General features: G+C 36.6%; 1 protein-coding gene across 1 annotated transcript; it reads right to left on the bottom strand.

The window, feature by feature from the left end:
• Positions 1–1,974: 1,974 nt before the first annotated feature.
• LOC126969373 (zinc finger and SCAN domain-containing protein 23-like) lies at positions 1,975–17,715 on the bottom strand. Its single transcript, XM_050814764.1, has 10 exons — positions 17,629–17,715; positions 17,131–17,420; positions 12,755–12,922; positions 11,753–11,884; positions 9,576–9,757; positions 8,684–8,894; positions 7,993–8,089; positions 4,993–5,186; positions 4,255–4,361; positions 1,975–3,375 (listed from the first exon to the last, which is right to left on the bottom strand). The coding sequence occupies exons 2-10, from the start codon at positions 17,408–17,410 to the stop codon at positions 3,346–3,348; spliced, it is 1,401 nt and encodes a 466-aa protein (XP_050670721.1). The 5' UTR covers positions 17,411–17,420; positions 17,629–17,715; the 3' UTR covers positions 1,975–3,345.
• Between the last annotated feature and the right edge of the window lie 1,613 nt (positions 17,716–19,328).

Genomic DNA, 19,328 nt, shown 5'->3' with positions numbered 1-19,328 from the left:
ATAAAGTGTACAACAATACGTTTGGTTCTCAGGCTTATAATAACACATCCTTTTGATGATAAAAACATGACTTACTAGATAGCCAAGATATGGCGCTAATGCTTTTCAAACCGATATTAAATTCAAGTATATAACTTACATATTTCTTAAAGCAATTAGATATAATATTCAACTTAATGGCCATTCTAAGGTAATAATGCTAGGTGATATTAAAGAATAGTGGAGAAAAAAAAGTGTTTGTGTGTACTTATGTATGTACGCAGGAAATTATATATACTTCTTTGGCCTAACGAAGCAAAAAACATTAAAATGATTTATTCCTCGTGCTATTCTACGTTTTTAGGAAGAACAATTTTGTAAAAATCTTGCAATGATTGCTTTGACAATTAGTTATTAAATAATGAATACGACTGTATGGGCTTGAACCCTGTGCCTGTCCTAATAATGGAAACAAAAAAAAATAACGAATGACGCAAACGTCAGAAAATTTTAGGAACCAACTTCAATCTGTTACTTTTGTATTACAGTGCCACCCGCGCATTTTAAAATTTCACTCTCATCATTTTTTCATAAAGCGCCTAAGAAATATAACTTCGAAAAGGAAACAACTTAACCTAAAATCTGAGAATACTTTTTGGGTCGTACTATCGCCATCGAGTATCGCCTGGTACCTACATTTTGCAGACGTCTTGCCAACGTATTCTGTTGAGGAGTTTAGCCGGTAACATAGACGATTCTAATCTCATTTCCCAACAACGGGTTCACACGGAGCGATTTTAGTTGATCATCTCAACTGCTAAGTCGATTGTGATTTGGACCGTCCGACCGTCAACAAAATTGAAGCAACAGATACGATTCGATAAAAGTTTAAAACCTTTCAACTTTTACTGCTTGTTGAAGGTTTTTTTGTTCGTTTGAACGTCAACTGTCATTCACTTATGCATTAGGTAGGTATATAATATTTACACCTTTTTTACAATAAACTTTATATTTGGTTGTAAAGCGTTAGTTATACAAATAACAAAGCCAACAAAATCTAAATCAAATGGTATGGACTGTGAGTAATCGGTAATAATAATCAGATGCCATTTTTAACCGACTTCAAAAAGGAGGAGATGATCAATTCGATCGGTTTTTATTAACATTTAGGGGGATGAAAAATAGATGTTGTCCGATTCTCAGACCTACCCAATATGCAATCAAAATTTCATGAGAATCGGTCAAGCCGTTTCGGAGGAGTTCAATGTTTAACATCATGAGAATGTTATATATTAGATTAAATGGCATCGTGACACTCAATGGCATCTTTATAATTTTGTAACATAGGTACGCTTCGATTTATTTTACATTGAAATTAATTAAATACAAAATACTGATGATATTTGCTCCCAGTGTCTTTCTTATTTCTTGTAGTATTATTTTTACAAAGCTTTACTACGCAACCCGGCATTTTAGTTTCAATTATTTGTAAAGATAAAACATGTGGCACATCAACGTCACACATAGTTCGAGACTGGCTCGAGTCCGCGCACTTGGGCGTGGTATTAGTTGCCGCTCTTTGCGACTACGCCTGCGGTATGTAGTTGGAGTGCAGCAGAGACTAGAAATCTAGAAATACGATTTTAAGATTAAGAGATTTCGCAATACATAAGCCGACATTAAAATAATCGAACATATCACACCAATGTTTCCTTTTGACTTGTGTAGTCGAGATCGGAACTCGCAATCGCTCACACCGACCAGTATAAATACCACTGTACAGGCAGTAAAACTTTTTGTGCCTATTTGAAGCGCCACTCGCGTATACTTTATTACGTTGATTCCTGAAGTATAAATAACACGGAAAACGAACGAAATAATTTCAAAATGAAAAAATACTTCAGAGTATTGTTCCGTTCCTTCGCAGCAATTTGTATTATACGTCAAATTAGTTCTCTGGACGCTCGCGAGTGGCGCTTCAAATAGACTTACTTACACAATTTTTCTTTTTAATAGTTTTCCACAAATATGTTGTTCAGTGGGTTGTCATCAGAAGGTAGTTTTTACGAAAACTACTGATGACAACTGCAGACTCTCGCTACATGTCCAACAGCGCCAAAATGGCGAATATGAAACAGGCACAAAAGCACTTTGACAGCCGACAAGTGGTAGATATATATAGTAGAGGTCAGTGATCGCTCATTTCTAATTTATAACTTTCTTTTAATGAGTCACGTTATACTAATCTCATGACAATATTTTTTTTAATCTTTCCTACAAGCTAGCTTACCTACGTTATAAAAATTTGTACTATTCTCATTCCACCAATAATATTTTAAGAACATGCCAACTAAAGTATATGCGTGGTATGCCTGATATAAATGTTTTTTTTTTATATTATTATTATAATGTAAAATTTTAGTTCGATATCAAGATGTATACAAATATTAAATGACAATAATAAAACTTAAGCTAAATTTATTATTGACTACGAATATGTTGCGTGCGTTTAATATCACATTTGATTTTCATGATCTTAACTAATTAATTATATAGAGGTAGCATTAGCTCAGGCCTGAAATAAAAAAAAACACAAAAATCAGGGTTTGGTTTTCGATTATTTTTCCTCAAAAACTTAAACAATCGTACCAAAATTTCGGCATCGGAATGGAAAGGACTGTGTCGGAATATTTTAATTTTTCCGATTATTGTTATCGGGTTTGTAAACTAGACCTCTGTTTGCGGCGTATCTTATAAAACTGTTTTTAAGAACTTTATGAAGTAATCTAGCACTTATTATAAAACAAAGTCCTCCGCCGCGTCTCTCTGTCTGTCTGTTCGCGATAGACTTAAAAACTACTGTACCAATTTAAATGCTGTTGTCACTAATGGTTAGCGTGGTTTTCGAGGAAGGCTTAAGTATATAGTTTGTTAAGTTTCTGTATACATTAACGATATTTATTGGATGTGTTGGAAACAATGTTATGTATGGTGGAACTCTAGATTTCATATAGATCTGCAGAAAAGTCCATGACGGCATAATATATCTATGTCATCACACATCTTTTGACACTTTATCCATTTTAATACATTAAAAAATTGGCAATCATAAAGCGGTTGTGTAAAACTATTTATACAACTAGGTAAATAATCCTTATCATTTTATTGCTATACAATATTTTAAAATAGTTCAGAAATACGTTTTTGTTTCATTTTTAACTCATTATCAATAAAAAAAGCAAAACAAAGAGAAATGCTAATGTATCCTCTTAAGTATTATTAATACCATACTTATAATAACTTTTATACTCAGGTTATTTCATAGTCATTGGCTTAGTGGATTCAGAAGTCTTCTAGAGAACGATGTCAGGAGCACTCTTTCGTCGCAGTTTGAGTCTGAAAGAAGGCAATTATTTGGTTAAAATAAAAATACACCAATCGCCATCAAACTTGCTCATTCTAGTCTCAATAATTATTTAAATTGTAGATACAAAGGGCATCTATAGTCCCGCGCGATAAAGCTGGGATAGGCAGCCATGTTAGCGACGTAATAGTGACGTCAGATCTGGGTAGACAATTCAAAAACCACCAATCAAAAGTACCGATCTTTTGGTGATGTCACAATAACGTTAATACGACAAGGCATCGCGATATAAATCGAAGAAGATTTATATCGCGAAGGCGATATAAATGTTTTTCTCTCCTGGCTCCGCGCGGAAAATGTGATTTTTCGTCCTGCTGCGCTAAGCAAAATTGTCGCTTGGCGCCTTGGTAGTAAGTTGATAAGATAGACTCAAATCCCATGTGGATACTTAATTGTTGACCAGGGAAGCCTTTTCAGCCAGATATATATTTACTACCTACTAGGTATTTAATATATTGTATTCTTATCAACGGACGAGTTGAAGAACTGAGGTGGTAGGTAATCACTCTCGCGCATCTTACTTAGCGCTGAAAACGTTCAAGTTTTTATTTAACTTCAAATAGTGTGCAGTTTCACAGCTTTGCAAATAGAATAAAATATAGTGTGCGTGTAAACTAATTTTGCATGTAACCCTAATATGTTCTACAATAGAATCAGTGATCGGAGAAAACACGCAAACACGATGTTTTTAGACAAGTATTGTGTTGAAAATATAGCTTTTAGAACTAGGAATACTACTTTATCCTGTTCACACTCCAGACCTTTTTTGAACTACCATTTTTCTTTATAGTTAAACAGGTCTGTGAAGGAAAAACCCCTGAAATATAAAGCTTAAAATAAAACCATTTCACCTGTTTTGAGGTTTTCTGTGACGTGGTTTCTTGTGACAGTTCTGCCTTCACCCGTCGAGCGATGTGTGACCGTGTGTGTTTTCGTAAGTGGTCTTTGCGGTAGAATCCTATAATAATGAATATATAATAATCATATTTATAGTAATTTTCGGCCAGATTAATGTATACCACAATTAAACTTTTAACATTCATAATTAGTTTCATTTCCTTGACCTAAAAGAATAAAGTGATTTTAATTTCATTTGCCTTGCACGAGTAAATCCAAAATGATAAATCTATTTTATTAATCAAAAACGCCAGAATTATTGAGTACAGTAGATGCATTAATCAGCACACACTGTAAATAAATAAAAGTGCAGGTATATATAATAGACACATAGAAGAAAAATATTTAAAATATGTGAGAATTAACGACTATAAAAAACGCCTCCCTCAGCCATATTTAAGGGAAGGAACGACCCGCCCCACGACACAACCGAAGAAGAAGCTGACGTAGCGAACATGCCGAAGCCTTTCACAAGATCTCAACAAAATAACACAAAAGAATGTATTTCTCTTGCCGATAAAGAACTTGTCTTTACAACAGATGATATATTTTTATTTGGCTGTTTCAAAATGAATATCCAACCTAAATTGGGGGATCTGGTGAGCATCGGTGCATGTCGTCTTCATGACCCGGTGATACTTTACGAGATGATCGAAGCTGAAAGATATTTACAGTCTCTACAAAATCCTTACCTTTCCCACATTCATTGCAGACGTGCCGCTTCTCCCCGGAGTGGATGATGAAGTGTAGAGTTAACTGCTCTTTACGTTTGAAGGCTTTCATGCATACAGAACAGATGAACGGACGCTCCGCGTTGTGGGACTGCTTGTGGCGCGTCAGGTGATCCTTCCGCTTGAGAGCTGCGTTGCAGATGTCACAGATGAACCTGAATCATTTATTTTAGTACAAAATCATATTTTTAGATAATCCTATACATTTTAATAATAAGTTGGATCTCCATTTGCCAGACAATACACCTTCTTCCATTCATCAATCCTGAGTACTCTTGGAACTGTACGTTCAAATTCCCATTCGATTCCCCTATGTTAGGTATACCAATAGGAAGGGAATATTCTGTGTCGTGCTGTTTTGATTATTTCGCACATTGTTTTCGGATTTGTAAGTTAAGCCTCTATCTGCGGCCGTTTGATGCACATTGAGGTACTCTAGCACTTATAAGAACAAAAATATCTACTAAGCTAGAGGTTCGGGTTCGAATCCCGGTAGGTGCAAGCATTTATATGATGAATATGGATGTTTGTTTCCGAGTCATGGATGTTTAAATGTATTTATGTATGTTTAAGTAAGTATATTGTATTAAATATATCGTTGTCTTGTAACCCATAACACAGGCTATATATGCTTAGCTTGGGGCAAGATAATTTGTGTAAAAAGTCACATACACTATACATACACACACAAACACATATTCTATTTTTGAGATTTTTTTTGACGACTCTGGCACGTAATTAACTTTGTACAGAAGTACTTAACACTTAACAATTATATATTTTTCAAAGTATATTTCCGTTCGCAACAGTACCACCCATACGCAGCTATCCTGCACAGTTCGCTCTGCGCTAGATTTGTCATTACATTAAAATAATGTCATTAATATTTTATTACTATTAATTAATTTTGATTCCAGCGGCCGAATTCCACCATCGGACATTACGTGCAACGTACCATCCGCATCACGTAGACGTCTGGCATTCCACAACCGCGCGTTTTGTTCGAAATTTCTTGCGTCGCACAGCCATTTTGTGGAATCAACTACCGGCAGCGGTCTTCCCGAACAGATACGACTTAGGGACCTTCAAGGAAAAAGCATACTCCCACCTTAAAGGCCGGCAACGCATTTCTTGACACACCTGTTGTTGCGGATGTCCATGGGCGGTTGCCTCACCTCTCCCCATCCCGTGAGCCTCTTGCCCGTTTGCCCCCTCTCATATAAAAAAAAAAATACTGAGATTAATAATATTTATAATTAATTAAGAGAATCTGAATCATCTACGTTTTGCTGATGACTTAATCGTATATTCCGATAGCCCAGAAACTTTAAATGGAATGTTACAGGCGTTAGCGGATGAGAGTATTAAGGCAGGCCTTTCAATGAATTTAACAAAAACAAAAATAATGACAAATGCAAAACAGTGCAAATAACATTTAATAACGAGCAAATAGAATACGTTCAGGAATATATATACTTAGGGCAGTTAATATCTAATGAAGAATGTATGCAAAAAGAAATAGAAAGAAGAATAGTTAATACGTGGAAACGATACTGGTCACATAATTCAGTTATGAAGAATAAAGAAATGCCTATGAAAGACAAAAGGAAAGTATTTAATACGTGCATACTACAATGCTTATTGTACGGCTCTCAGACATGAGCAACTAGCCAACAAAATTAAAATTTGTCAGAATGGAATAGAAAGAAGCACAATAGGAGTTAAAAGAAAGGATCGTGTGAAATTAAAAGCCATTAAAAATAAGACAAATTTTAAGAATGCATACAAAACATTCAAACAAGCGCGTACACATTCCTTAAACGCTCCTGTGATTCCTCTGGTGTTGCGGGAGATTGTGTGCGGCGGTGATCACTTAACAACAGGTGATCGGTACGCTCGTTTGTACACCTATTCCATAAAAAATAAATAAAAAAAAAACAATTAAAGTGGAAATGGACAGGTCATATGATAAGAGAAAAGACAGAGAAATGGGCAAGACTACTAACTGAATGGCAACCACTAGATAGCAAAAGAAAAAGAGATACAGCCTATGAGATGGGAAGACGACATCAAGAAAATAGCGGGGCTATTATGGACTTGTACAGCAAAAGATAGGACAGAATGGAAATCTTTGGGGAGGCCTTTGTCGGAAGACAAGCTGTACCACAGTAAAGACCGTTTTCCGATAGTATTTAGAGGCACTTTTTTTACTTTATTTTAGTACCTAGTATGTAAATTTAGTACAGCAATAAAGGCTTTTTTATTTATTTTATTTATTAATTAATTAAAGTAATATTTGTAAAACATACGCGACAGTACCCATGCGCAGCTATCCCCTCCACGTTTCATTCATCGCTGGACTTACGTGCCGCCACTTATCCCATAACATGCAAGGGGGCGATTGATCGCTGACGTCACATACATACATACATATAATAGGGCAGAAACCACATCTTTCCACTTGCTACGGTTCTTTTCATACTTGTTTCGCTTCGTCCACTTTCATTATTCCTTTCATACATGCTCTTCGGTTAAGGGTACTCTTGATCTGGCCTTTTTTCAAGACGTCCCTGATTTGGTCTCGAAACGTCCGCCTAGGTCTACCCCTTCCAAAACTTTCATTCACACTGGCCTTATACACTTTTTTCGTTAATCGTTCTTCATTCATTCTCTCGACATGACGAATCAGCATACCTTTCAAAATTTTTGTCACAACATCTTCTTTCAGACCACAACATTTCACTCTTCTGTCACTCAGTTTAATTCCTATCATACTTCTCAACGCTCTCATCTCAACTGCATTTATTCTGCTTTCATGTTTCTTCTGCCATACCCAAATTTTACTACCGTACAAAAGTGTTGGAACCAACACCCCTCATGCACAGCCAAGAGCCTGACGTCACGCAGACAGGCAAATTTGACAAGGAGAAACCAGGCGGTGGTTAAACAGCCAGTACTAACTTTCTCTCCATGGTATGTCCCACGAGATGCTCCTCCACCAAGTCGCGCTCTGGATACGCCATGTGACACTCGGGGCAGCAGTACAGGGTGCTTCCATCTGTTCAAAATGTTATACAAAAGGCATGAAAGGCACTGATTTTACCAAAATTTATTCCTAACGAATACTTTACATGGAATAGAGTATAATACTCTATTTTAGAGTACGGTTGGTAAGTCTAAGCTCGCGCTAAAAATGTACAATCAGTTAATTTTTAATATTATCACCTAAAATATTCATATGCTCACTTAGATTAGAACAGACGATATTATAGATTCTAAAAAACAGAAGTTGCTATGAATTATGAACTTATCAGTGGGAGGCTCGTTTGCACAGGATGCCAGCTAGATTATGGGTACCACAACGGCGCCTATTTCTGCCGGTGAGCAGTAATGTGTAAGCATTATTGTGTTTCGGACTGAAGGGAGCCGTAGCTAGTGAAATTACTGGACAATTGAGACTTATGTCTCAACGTGACGAGCGCAATTGTAGTGCCGCTCAGAATGTTTGGGTTTTTCAAGAATCCTGAGCGGCACTGCATTGAAATGGGCAAGTCGTATCAATTACCATCAGCTGAACGTCCTGCTGGTCTCGTCCCTTACTGTCATTAAAAAAAAGAATATTATTCTTAAATACACTATACCAAAAAATTACCTAAAGCAGTTGTTATCCTTATCTCTCCAGGTTTTGGTCTCGGCTTCTTCTCTTCTGAGTCTTTCTTTTTCTTCTTCTTTCTCCCATTGTTGTAGTATAAAGAGCTAGACGAGTTCGTTTCAGGACTGTTTGGTGTTTGAGTACACATCACGAGGTTTGGGGTCAGTACGTTCGTGTTCTGAACTAAAACACTGCCCTCCTGTGGCGATATCTGCCGAAGAATTGAAAAAAAAACATTGTCAGATAATGAGATCTAAATTATGTTCATTAATTAATTCTGTTTTTTTATGTTATACGTATTTCTTTTGGCGCGTTAGGGTAAAAAAATGTGAGTGAATTTTACGATGCGCGCACACACCGTCACGCAAATTCGACACCCTGACGTTAGATTGTCTTATCTATGCGTTAGATTGTCACATTTTGCATCATACTTCAGCTACCACAAGCTTCTTGTAACTTTACCAGTGGGAGGCTCCTTTGCACAGGATGCCGGATATGTGTACTATTTTTGTGTTTGTATTTCTGCCGTGAAGCAATTATATGTAAGCATTGAATTTTATTTTATTACTTTATATGGCACTACAACGTTTGCTCGGCCAGCTAGTAACATATAACATCTTCAATTTCAATGCCAAAGTTTAAATAGAAGATATTAAACTCGATCAAATATTTTTGTAATATTAGGTCATCAGAACTTTAGAATCGCATAAACTAATAGAAAACACTGCAGGAACCTGAATAAAAAAGAAGAATATTACTCTCAAACGCTTGCACAGTACGAATATCGACACCGATCACATAGCGTAGTTATAAATGGCACGTGTTGCTTGTAAGGTTTGCCTTTCAAGGTTTTTGGTAAGAGAACGACAAATTGAGAGTGTTTTTAACTTACAGTGTGAACGTTAGAGAGTGGTGATGTGTTTACGCTGGCAATAAAAGTGGCGTGGTCGTCACGCTTCTCGACCGAGCTGTACTTGAGCAGATGATGCAGCGGCAATGGAAGCGCTGCCAGGTAGTCGGCCACGCCGCCACCAACAGCCTGCCACGACGCTCCCTCGCCCACATCGGCTATACCTGACACACGAAAATATTTTTTAGTTTGCACGCACTATTGCTGAAAATTTTTATTGAAGTAGGCGTTACTTTGCGGAAATCCATAATTATACAAATGATTTATGTTTTCTTTTTCGTTTTCACGAGAAGTCTCATGCTAGATTTTGGCGAGACAACACCTCCTGAGGATGCCTCGTGTACAGGCGAAACATGTGTCGAATTGTTTAAAAACAAATATTGGCGGAATTAACACTAAAGAAAACTTAAATCATTTGTATACGCACTATTGCTATTCTATACATATATTAGCTTCCCTTACACAGATATATATATATAACGGAATCTTTGAATGTGATTTTCACAGTATTATGGGTATGGTATACTGTTATGGGGCAGTGCAGCCGATATTAATACCATCTTTGTGCTGCAGAAGCGGGCTATTCCCGCTATTTATGAACTAGGTCCTAAAGAATCATTAAAAGAAAAATACAGTAAGAAACATTTTAACTGAATATTAATTTAATATATTATATTATATATAATATTATATATTAATATTATCTTGATAATGTAAGATAAGTATAAAAAAATGGCTCTGTCGTAAATCCTATTACTCCACTGCTAAATATCTAAATGATCGGACAGCCTGGGACTCTCTATTTTATAGCGATAGAAATGACTGTACAATATTGTATATTTTTATTGAAAAGAGCGCAAAAGAAATGCTGGGAGAGTTTCTTGCGCCGCATCTTCTCTCTCAGAGCGCCATTTCTTTCCGAAGCTGTAGTAGTATCTAGTAAATATCAGAAATGACATCAAAAAGAATTCTAAAGGAATCAATTTTGAGAAAATAAATGCCTTTTATGCCTTTAAAGTATATAAATAAATATACTTTTACAACGTGATCCCAGAAAATGTTCAAAACAAATATTTTAGAAAATTCAAAAGAATTGTTAATTGAATAATTTAAGAATTGTTCGTTTCATCTGAGTTTCTTGCGACCGTTCTTCTCAAATCTGAGGCATAAATTTTCTAATGGGTGGTAGTTTTTGACGCTAAATATATGCTTTTGAACATTAATATTTGAATTTGAAGAACGAAAATACTGATATGATATTCATTTTGATTTGATGATTAATGATGAATAATTTTTAGCTCCTGTTTCACGGAGCTTGTAACAGAGCGAAAATATAGTTAGCTCGAAATATTCATCAGAACGGATATAATGTAAGTAGACTATAACCTTATTACTAACAATACTTTTGATTGATGAAATTTGAAGTATCTGCCTGGCCATGACGTCAGTATCATGGCCGCTTATCCCTATATCAACGCGCGGGTATATATTTAAGTAAGTGTATAGAAGAACCGTCAAACGCATCGCATCATGCATCACGTTCACGTTTGGCAATTCACAACCGCGCGTTTTACAAAAAATATCTTGCCTCACACAGCTACTTCATGGAATTAATTACCGGCTGCTGTTTTCCCAAAGCGATACAACTCAGGGACCTTCAAGAAAAGAGCATACTTAGCGACATCCCACCTTGCCCCACCCTCCTCCCAGTGGGAGGCTGCTTTACACAGGATGCGGGCTAGATTATGGGTACCACAACGGCGCCGATTTCTGCCGTGAAGCAGTAATGTGTAAACATTACTGTGTTTCAGTCCGAAGGGCGCCGGAGCTAGTAAACTTACTGGGAAAATGAGACTTAATATCTTATGTCTCAGGGTGACGAGCGCAATTGTAGAACCGCTCAGAATTTTTGGGGTTTTTCAAGAACCCTGAGGCTGAATGGCACTGCAATGTCAGGGCTTATCAATTACCATCAGCTGAACGTCCTGCGCGTCTCGTCCCTTATTTTCATAAAAAAATTACCTTAAAAGCCGGCAACGCATCTCTTGACACCTGTTGTAGCGAATGTCAATGGGCGGTAGCCTCACTACTGAGCACTCCCACTGTTTGCCCCCCTCTTATATATAAAAAAAAACATTGTTTGATAAATGATGACTAACTAATAAACTCAGCAGAGCCCGGCCTCATCTCCTGCTTGAAAACGCGCGCCAAAGCCGCGGCTTCCTTGGGCTCGTGCAGAACAACCAGTAGCTGCTGTGTCCCTTGCTGTAGTGGCGCCTGGTGCACGGTAACTGAAACACCATGCACTCGAAAAATCTTTCACATCTAGTCTGGTCAATTTTTTTAATATTATACAGCATGGATTGCATATACATATATGAAATAAATGAAAATACAAGTCATATTGGTCCACAGAAGTATATTAAAATTTATTTTTGAATTAAAATACTTAAATAATATAAGTAAAAAATTTAATTATGGGTACCTTCAAAAAAAGCGCGTACACCTTCCTTAAAGGCCGGCAACGCTCTTGTGATTCCTCTGGTGTTGCAAGAGAATGTGGGCGGCGGTGATCACTTAACACCAGGTGACCCGTACGCTCGTTTGTCCTCCTATTCCTTAAAAAAAATTAACCACGGACGACAAAAAAATAAGGACTCCGTGTCACTTTACATAACAGTGAGGCACCAAAACAAGCCGGTAAACGTGTAAATACATAGCCCCACGCATACACTTACAGTAATACAAGCCGATCGGCCGCCATTATGAGATTTGCCATCGTCTGTGACAGATCAATTTGCGTCGCAATAAAATATTTTAAAAATACCGTCGTGCGTTGTGAAAAAGTGTAAAAACAATAATATAAAAGTATTTGTGGATATATTATTTAAGAGAGAAAAAATTGTGTAACTGGTAAACCGTAACCTCACACACACTAGCGTAAAGGTGCTTCACTTGCTAATATCACGGCGCGGAGTCCTTCTTTTTTTTACTAGTCCGTGACATGAACAAATAACTTTTTGTTTTAAATTTTTAATTCTATTTTCCGCTTTGATACGATATCATATTGTTTTAAGTCTTAATTATTATTATTTTAATAAATTATTCATAATATAATTATGCTGTTGTTGTTATTTCATCTTAACATTATCTTATCTTACCTTGTTGCTGCTGCATCATACTGGTCATGATATCCTGCTGAAGTTCCTCCCTGTACTCCCTCTTATCAGCTTTTAGTTCGTCCGCCTGTATGTACGTGTGCCCCCCGTACGATATGTTACCCACATTCAGTGATGATGATGATGAGGTGATGGTCTGGTATTTCACACCTTGAAAAATATTATAAAGTAAGTATTTTTTTTCAAAAATATATCCCTAGGGTATTTTGTCGACGACACTACGCGACACACCAGAAAATGTGGTCATAATTCAAAACTCGATATATATTTTGTATTGACATTTTAATAGAGGAGCCCAGGAGGGATTTTGGGATTTACTCAAGCGTGGCAAATCAACATAAGGAATGAATACCTTGCATCGTTACCAGTTGGAGGCTCCTTTGCAGGATGCCGGCTAGACTATGGGTACCACAACGGCGCCTATTTCTGCCGTAAAGCAGTAATGTGTAAGCATTACTGTGTTTCGGTCTGAAGGGCGCCGTAGCTAGTGAAATTACTGGGCAAATGAGACTTAACATCTTATGTCTCAAGGTGACGAGCGCAGTTTTAGTGCCGCTCAGAATTTTTGGAGTTTTCAAGAATCACTGTAATGAGCAGGACGTATCAATTACCATCAGCTGACCATCCTGCTCGTCTCGTCCCTTATTTTCATAAGAAAAAAAATCCTGTTAGTAGTATATCTACCATATATAAGATCTTTATATAGGATCGTACGTCTAGGGTACCCTACCAGATTAGTAAAAAAATCAACCTTCAGAAATAAATAATTAATATGATAAGAGCGTGCAGCCGGAGTGAAGTATTCCAAACTGAATATCTCCTCCCTTTCACTTTCTCGCGCCATACACAATGCTTTCTGCTTTCCGTTATCATGATATAAGTGCCATGACAACACAATAAATATATAAATAAATGACAACACGTCAAAATAAATGAAGCTTGTGTGAAATATCAGCTTTTTTGGTAAATTTCATTGGGAGGATTTTAAGGATTAACAACCCCTCTGACTCGCTCTGAACATATCTGACGCGCTGGAATGAATTTCTTTCTAGCTTTTCGGATGGCCTCAGTGACCACACAAGTCGGCAGATGAATGAACCTTTGATATCTAAAACACTTTGGAGCATCTAAATTCTAAACTATCTGACAAACCGAAGTATTTCGCTTTAATAATTGTTATTTTTTGCTTAAAGTCGAACATTATATAATTTTGTTTTCTTACTATAAACTTATCTATATAACGTCGACACTCTAGTAATTCCCCATTACACATCGTGGGCTCCCCTACTATACACCGCACTATACGCGACAAAATTTTTTGGCTATGTCGTCGCGTCTGCGCTGTGACGATTTAGCCGCTGTCCGAAACAGGTACCTTTTAGCTTGTTATGCATACATACATTCACACTTATAGCGTAGTAGTTCAGCCTCCACCGCCCACGTCATATGTCACTGGGAAACCTTTCAAGCTACCAGCATAAGGGAGGTTTTTAGTCGGTAGGAGGTGTCGGATATCGAGCCCGACATAAGGCCTATATTTCAGGGTCTAAATACATAAAGTGTAATTTCCTCCTCTTACCTAAAAAAACGTGTTATTCGTCACTCACAAATAGAGACTGTGACAGCATTGTATGTACAGAACTAAGGAACAAACTAACATGACATAATATCGTCTGCAGTGTGTTCATAATCATATCATCGTGCGGTGTCTCGTGACCCTGTACCCTGTGTACCCTGTCTCGTATCGTAGGGTAAGCTTACGGTGTGTACATTATAATATTCTTAGTTGTTCTCCCCGAGGTCAAACAAACCTCATCTACATTTCCTTTTCAATAACTGTCACTAAGTACTTCTTTAGCGTTTTGTACCGGAAGGGTTAATATAACGAGAAGTCTATTACGAAGAATCTACTTTCGGTCTGCCCTTCTGTCTGTCGGCGGGCAGTCTATAGCTGTAACGAAATTAAAAAAAGGAACTTTCTGTGTTTCTGAGACTTTCTGACAATCCTTCTGTATGGGACAAAATTTTCGAATGTGTGTTGTTTTTTGACGTTGAATAAATGATTTTAAATCCTATTTTGAATTCGAATGTAAACCGCAATACTTATTTATATACAAGTTATAATTATGTCTTTTCCTAATTAGGTGTATTATAATAAAAGCCCACCAAATAGTATATCTATTTTCAAGGTGAAATTTTCGAGTAACTAAATCAAAAAATTTCGTGTCACGTTGTTTGTCCGCGATGGAATCCTAAACTAGTGAACGGATTTTAATGGGGATTACCTACTTCATGGAGTTACAGTTTAGTCCAACTTGAGAGATAGGATAGTTTTTAATTTTTAACCCATAATAATTTTTATTTTCAATACTTGTTTTGTATGCATATTTTCTATGAGAGAATTTAGTGACTCACGGTTTGACAGTTCCACTGTGAAACAATTTCATTATAACAACAGGGAGCATTTTTTACGAAATAATTCTTGATGTTTAGAAATATTAATGGCAAATTCCTATAAAACAGTATTTTTTTTATTATCTACAGAACAACGTCTGTCGGGTCAGCTAGTATTAATATAGATTAAAAAAGACGTGTGGCACTCGGGGACTGCCGCGGTAAAGCTATTGCACAGCATTTTTATCAACTTATGCAATTATAATTATGTATTTATTTTATTTATGCAGTATTTTTTTTGATAAAATTTATTTTAAAAAACGCAAACGGGAAGTGAGTAAAATTTAACTTGCAAGATTTGATTACAGACAGACAACGGGACAGGTGAAACTAAATAAAAATGCTTGGCATAATAATACAAATTAAAAAAACGTGATAAAAAATATAAAGATGTACCCCAGGCTCGAACCTGGGACCTTCTGCACAAAAAGCATACGTGATAACCGCTGTTCCACGGCAACTATAATGACCGTGCCGAAATATCAATATACATCTAGTAAGTAAGTGTTAGGTTATTTTCGTTACGGAATTTCTGGATTCGGTCTCCACGCTCAAGGCCCGCGATAGAAGCTATGCAATAGCTTAATAAAATATATATCGTGAGAAGGTACCCGTCACAATAATTACAATGTTAAAGTTCCGCTGTGATAAATGTTTAAAAACATAATATAATACAATTAGCCCGATTTTTCCGGAAAAGTTATAATTTTATAAAATTACATTCTTTCCCCAGATAATGTCGAAAAACTGAGTTTTGGATGATTTCCTTATATAGCCATTATGAAAAATTCGGCACAGTTTTTTTCAAGTTTGATGTAGAAAACTACCCATTTTCTCTTCTACTTTTGAAGAACCGTCCTATGCTAATCCATTGACCAACCCTGTTAAGTGACACAATAACTTATAACACGCATTGCTGTGCGGTGTTTGTATTGTGATCATTCATATATAAAATAAAAATCGCGATACAAAAGTAACTGTTGATCGTAGATGGGTGAAAATTTGAAGTTGTACGTATTTTTAATGCTGACTCATAATCAAACAAATTTAAAAAAAATGTCAAAAAAATAAAAATAAAAACTTCGTGTGGACCACCCTTAACATTTAGGGGGATGAAAAATAGATGTTGTCCGATTCTCAGACCTACCCAATATGCACTCAAAATTTCATGAGAATCGGTCAAGCCGTTTCGGAGGAGTTCAGTGTTTAACACCATGACACGAGAATTTTATATATTAGATAAAAATAAAATGTATTTGTAGCTAAATTAAAATAAAACAAACGATACATAATATAAAAAAAAAACTATACAGCAACACGCTCAAAGTAAGACATACCTAGCGCTTCCTCCGCTTGAGCGATTCTATTACCTTACTTTAAAACGCTTTTACTCGAGACTTTCTCGGCGTAACGTCGCGGTCGCTTATGTTTCTTTTAATTATCAAGCGTTTTAAGTTTTTCTTAAACTGCTGATGTCAATATATTAAGCAAATATTAACCTTTGTTTTTATGTATCTCATCTTCTTATCTTGTTGGCATTATCCAGTGTTTTTGTTGCATTTTTGATAATACATTATAATAACTTATACTTTTGCTTTAAGTCCTGACTGATATCAAAATAAGAATTGAATAAGAACAAAATCGATTCCCGCTACGAACTACATTCTGTAATTATGGTATTGTTTTCTTTTTTGGTTTATTGCAATGGATCATAATATTGTATGATGTTATATATATGAAAAAAATTGAAAAACATAAAAACCAACAAAACGTTGGAAAAATGAATCTCAACTGTGATAAAACTTTTGAACCACCGCAAAAGCAATTAAGAAGAATGGATCTTAACGACCGCCGTGCCGGTTTTTACAATAATGGTAAATTAAAAATTAAAAGTAACAACTAACCAGGAGTCATGGCACCTAATCCTGCAAGAGTAACGGATCCTGGCTGCCCGTTGCTGCTCATAACCACCACACTCTCTCCCTGCCGGAACCTCATTCCATCTCCTGCTGTGGGATTCACCGCGAACTGAACCCCCGTCCCAGAGTGGTAGCGAGTTTCCTGCACCACTCCGGTATTCGCCATTGATCCACTTCCTTCATAGCCAAACTTGGCTGCAAACTGGTGTATTGTGGGCAGGGTGGTCACCACGGGAACGTGCCCCGTGAAGGGGGTGAAGTTCATATCTCGGTACCTGTAAAGGCATTCATTGTATCGCAACGTGCATACAGTGAGTCAGGGTGCTGCCCCATAGGGCGACCAACCCCCGCCATTAGCCTCACCCCAATCTCGTTTCTAACGTTTTATTTTTACTGGCCTTCCCACACCATCTAGCTCAGTCTCCGACGGGACACCACCCGACGCAAATAGGATATATTTCTGATAGTTAAGAATACACTTACCTCGTTTCTGAGCAGGGAAGAGAAATTCACATTGTTTTAATGGCTTTACGGTAACGAAATATATTGTGTGGAGGTTGGAGGCTGCGTACTCGAACTTGCGCAGAAGTATTCGCATGCGCGGTTTGCTCTGTAGGCTGGGTTCACATTACGAGAGGGGCTGCCACCCGGCCCTGACGTGGGGTCGAGGGCGACTCCGTGCTGACTACGTTCCATGAATGACAGTTGAGGGATGGGTAGGTAATACCTCCCTGGTTCGAGCACGTGCGGATAATAATGTCACTACATCATAAGTGTACATTTCAATGGTAAACTAAAAACTATATTTCTGAATGGAGATTGGTAGCCATCTTGTATCAATGCCAAGAAATGTTTCATAAGTTCGTGAGTGGGTAAACATATCTAACTTAAAATTAAATAAACTTTTGAATAATCCATTTCAATAAGGATTAACTCGACAATTCCTGAGTCCTCTTTGACTTTAAAATAAATAATCTAAGGCCTTGTTAAAACAGAATAGTTATTGAACAAATAACACGTACGTAATGAGGTACGATTATTAATATGATACCGTATGTTAGTAACGAAAAGGTAGCGAAGTTGAAATTGCAACCTGTACTGTAGAATATAATGATGGTTAAATTTTTTTGTTTAATAATCATAAAACACAAGTAATATACTTATCGTTATCTCTATAGTAGGAGTATAGGCAAATCTTACTAATTCATTAAAATCATCTTGACTAGACCTTAGTTCGTAATATAATATATTCTTATTTCATTATTCATTTCAAATCTGGGTTATTATTGAAGAGAAAACTTTTTTAGTGGCGTTGACCGCTATCATTGGACCAGTGGCTGAATCATTGTGATTGCGAAGCCGAAACACCGTGAGGTCGAGAGATTGAAGCTCAAATATTTTTACAGTATAACTATTTAGTTTTAAGCTTTGTTATTAGCGAAAACTCTCCCTAAGGAGATAGTTATACTTGTATATCTTTGTAACTTTTTATTTTGTTTAAATCTTCTTACTTCATGCACCATAAACCTATTGTATCAGTTTAAGAGATTGGCGATGATGATGCTGGTAATGAAGATGGTGAAATAGTCGTTGAAATTATGGATCAAAGTTGATTTTTCTGAGAGATTAACTTTTTTAATGTAAAATAATTGTAATAGTTCTGTAGTGTTAAATTTTTTATGTAGATAGTATAAATCGTGTACCTACATTAGCGCAATAAATGAATATTGTATATAACCACATAAATACTAGTTGTTTTATACTGGTAAATAAAGCAATTCGTGCGAATTATTGCCTAACCATTACAAAATATTCAAAAATGCACAACGTTAATCTTCAGGTTTGTGAAAGCGTGCCGACAGATGCGATCCCGGAGTGTAACCCGTATTTTTCTTCTGAAATATTATAATCCTGACTGGGCAAGGATTGAGCCTTCACAAATATAGAGGCTGTGAAGTGCAGATGAAACATTTTATTTTAAATTTTTCAATGGATGGTCAGGCATGAATAAGTCATACCGATAAAAATCTACATGCTGTGTGTACCTATACATATAATCACGCCTCGCCATAGTAATAAGGCCATGCAACCGATATTAATATCTTCTTGTACTGCAGAAAAGGGCTCTACGGCTATGCACTGCGTTATTCATAAGCTAGGCCAATAGAATCATTAGGTATCTA

The sequence above is a fragment of the Leptidea sinapis genome, chromosome 18 (genome assembly GCF_905404315.1).
Source record: "Leptidea sinapis chromosome 18, ilLepSina1.1, whole genome shotgun sequence".
Classification (NCBI taxonomy): domain Eukaryota; kingdom Metazoa; phylum Arthropoda; class Insecta; order Lepidoptera; family Pieridae; genus Leptidea; species Leptidea sinapis.
Note: the sequence above shows the minus strand (reverse complement) of the source record. Positions and strands in the feature narration are given on the sequence as shown.

Excerpts from the sequence above, each read along its gene's own strand:
- LOC126969373 (XM_050814764.1), bottom strand. The coding sequence starts at position 17,410 with ATGAACTTCACCCCCTTCACGGGGCACGTTCCCGTGGTGACCACCCTG. Across the intron at positions 12,923-17,130 it reads ATTAGGTGCCATGACTCCTG|GTGTGAAATACCAGACCATC; the intron begins GTTAGTTGTTAC and ends ATATTTTTCAAG. Across the intron at positions 9,758-11,752 it reads GGGCTCTGCTGAGTTTATTA|GTATAGCCGATGTGGGCGAG; the intron begins GTTAGTCATCAT and ends TTCGTGTGTCAG.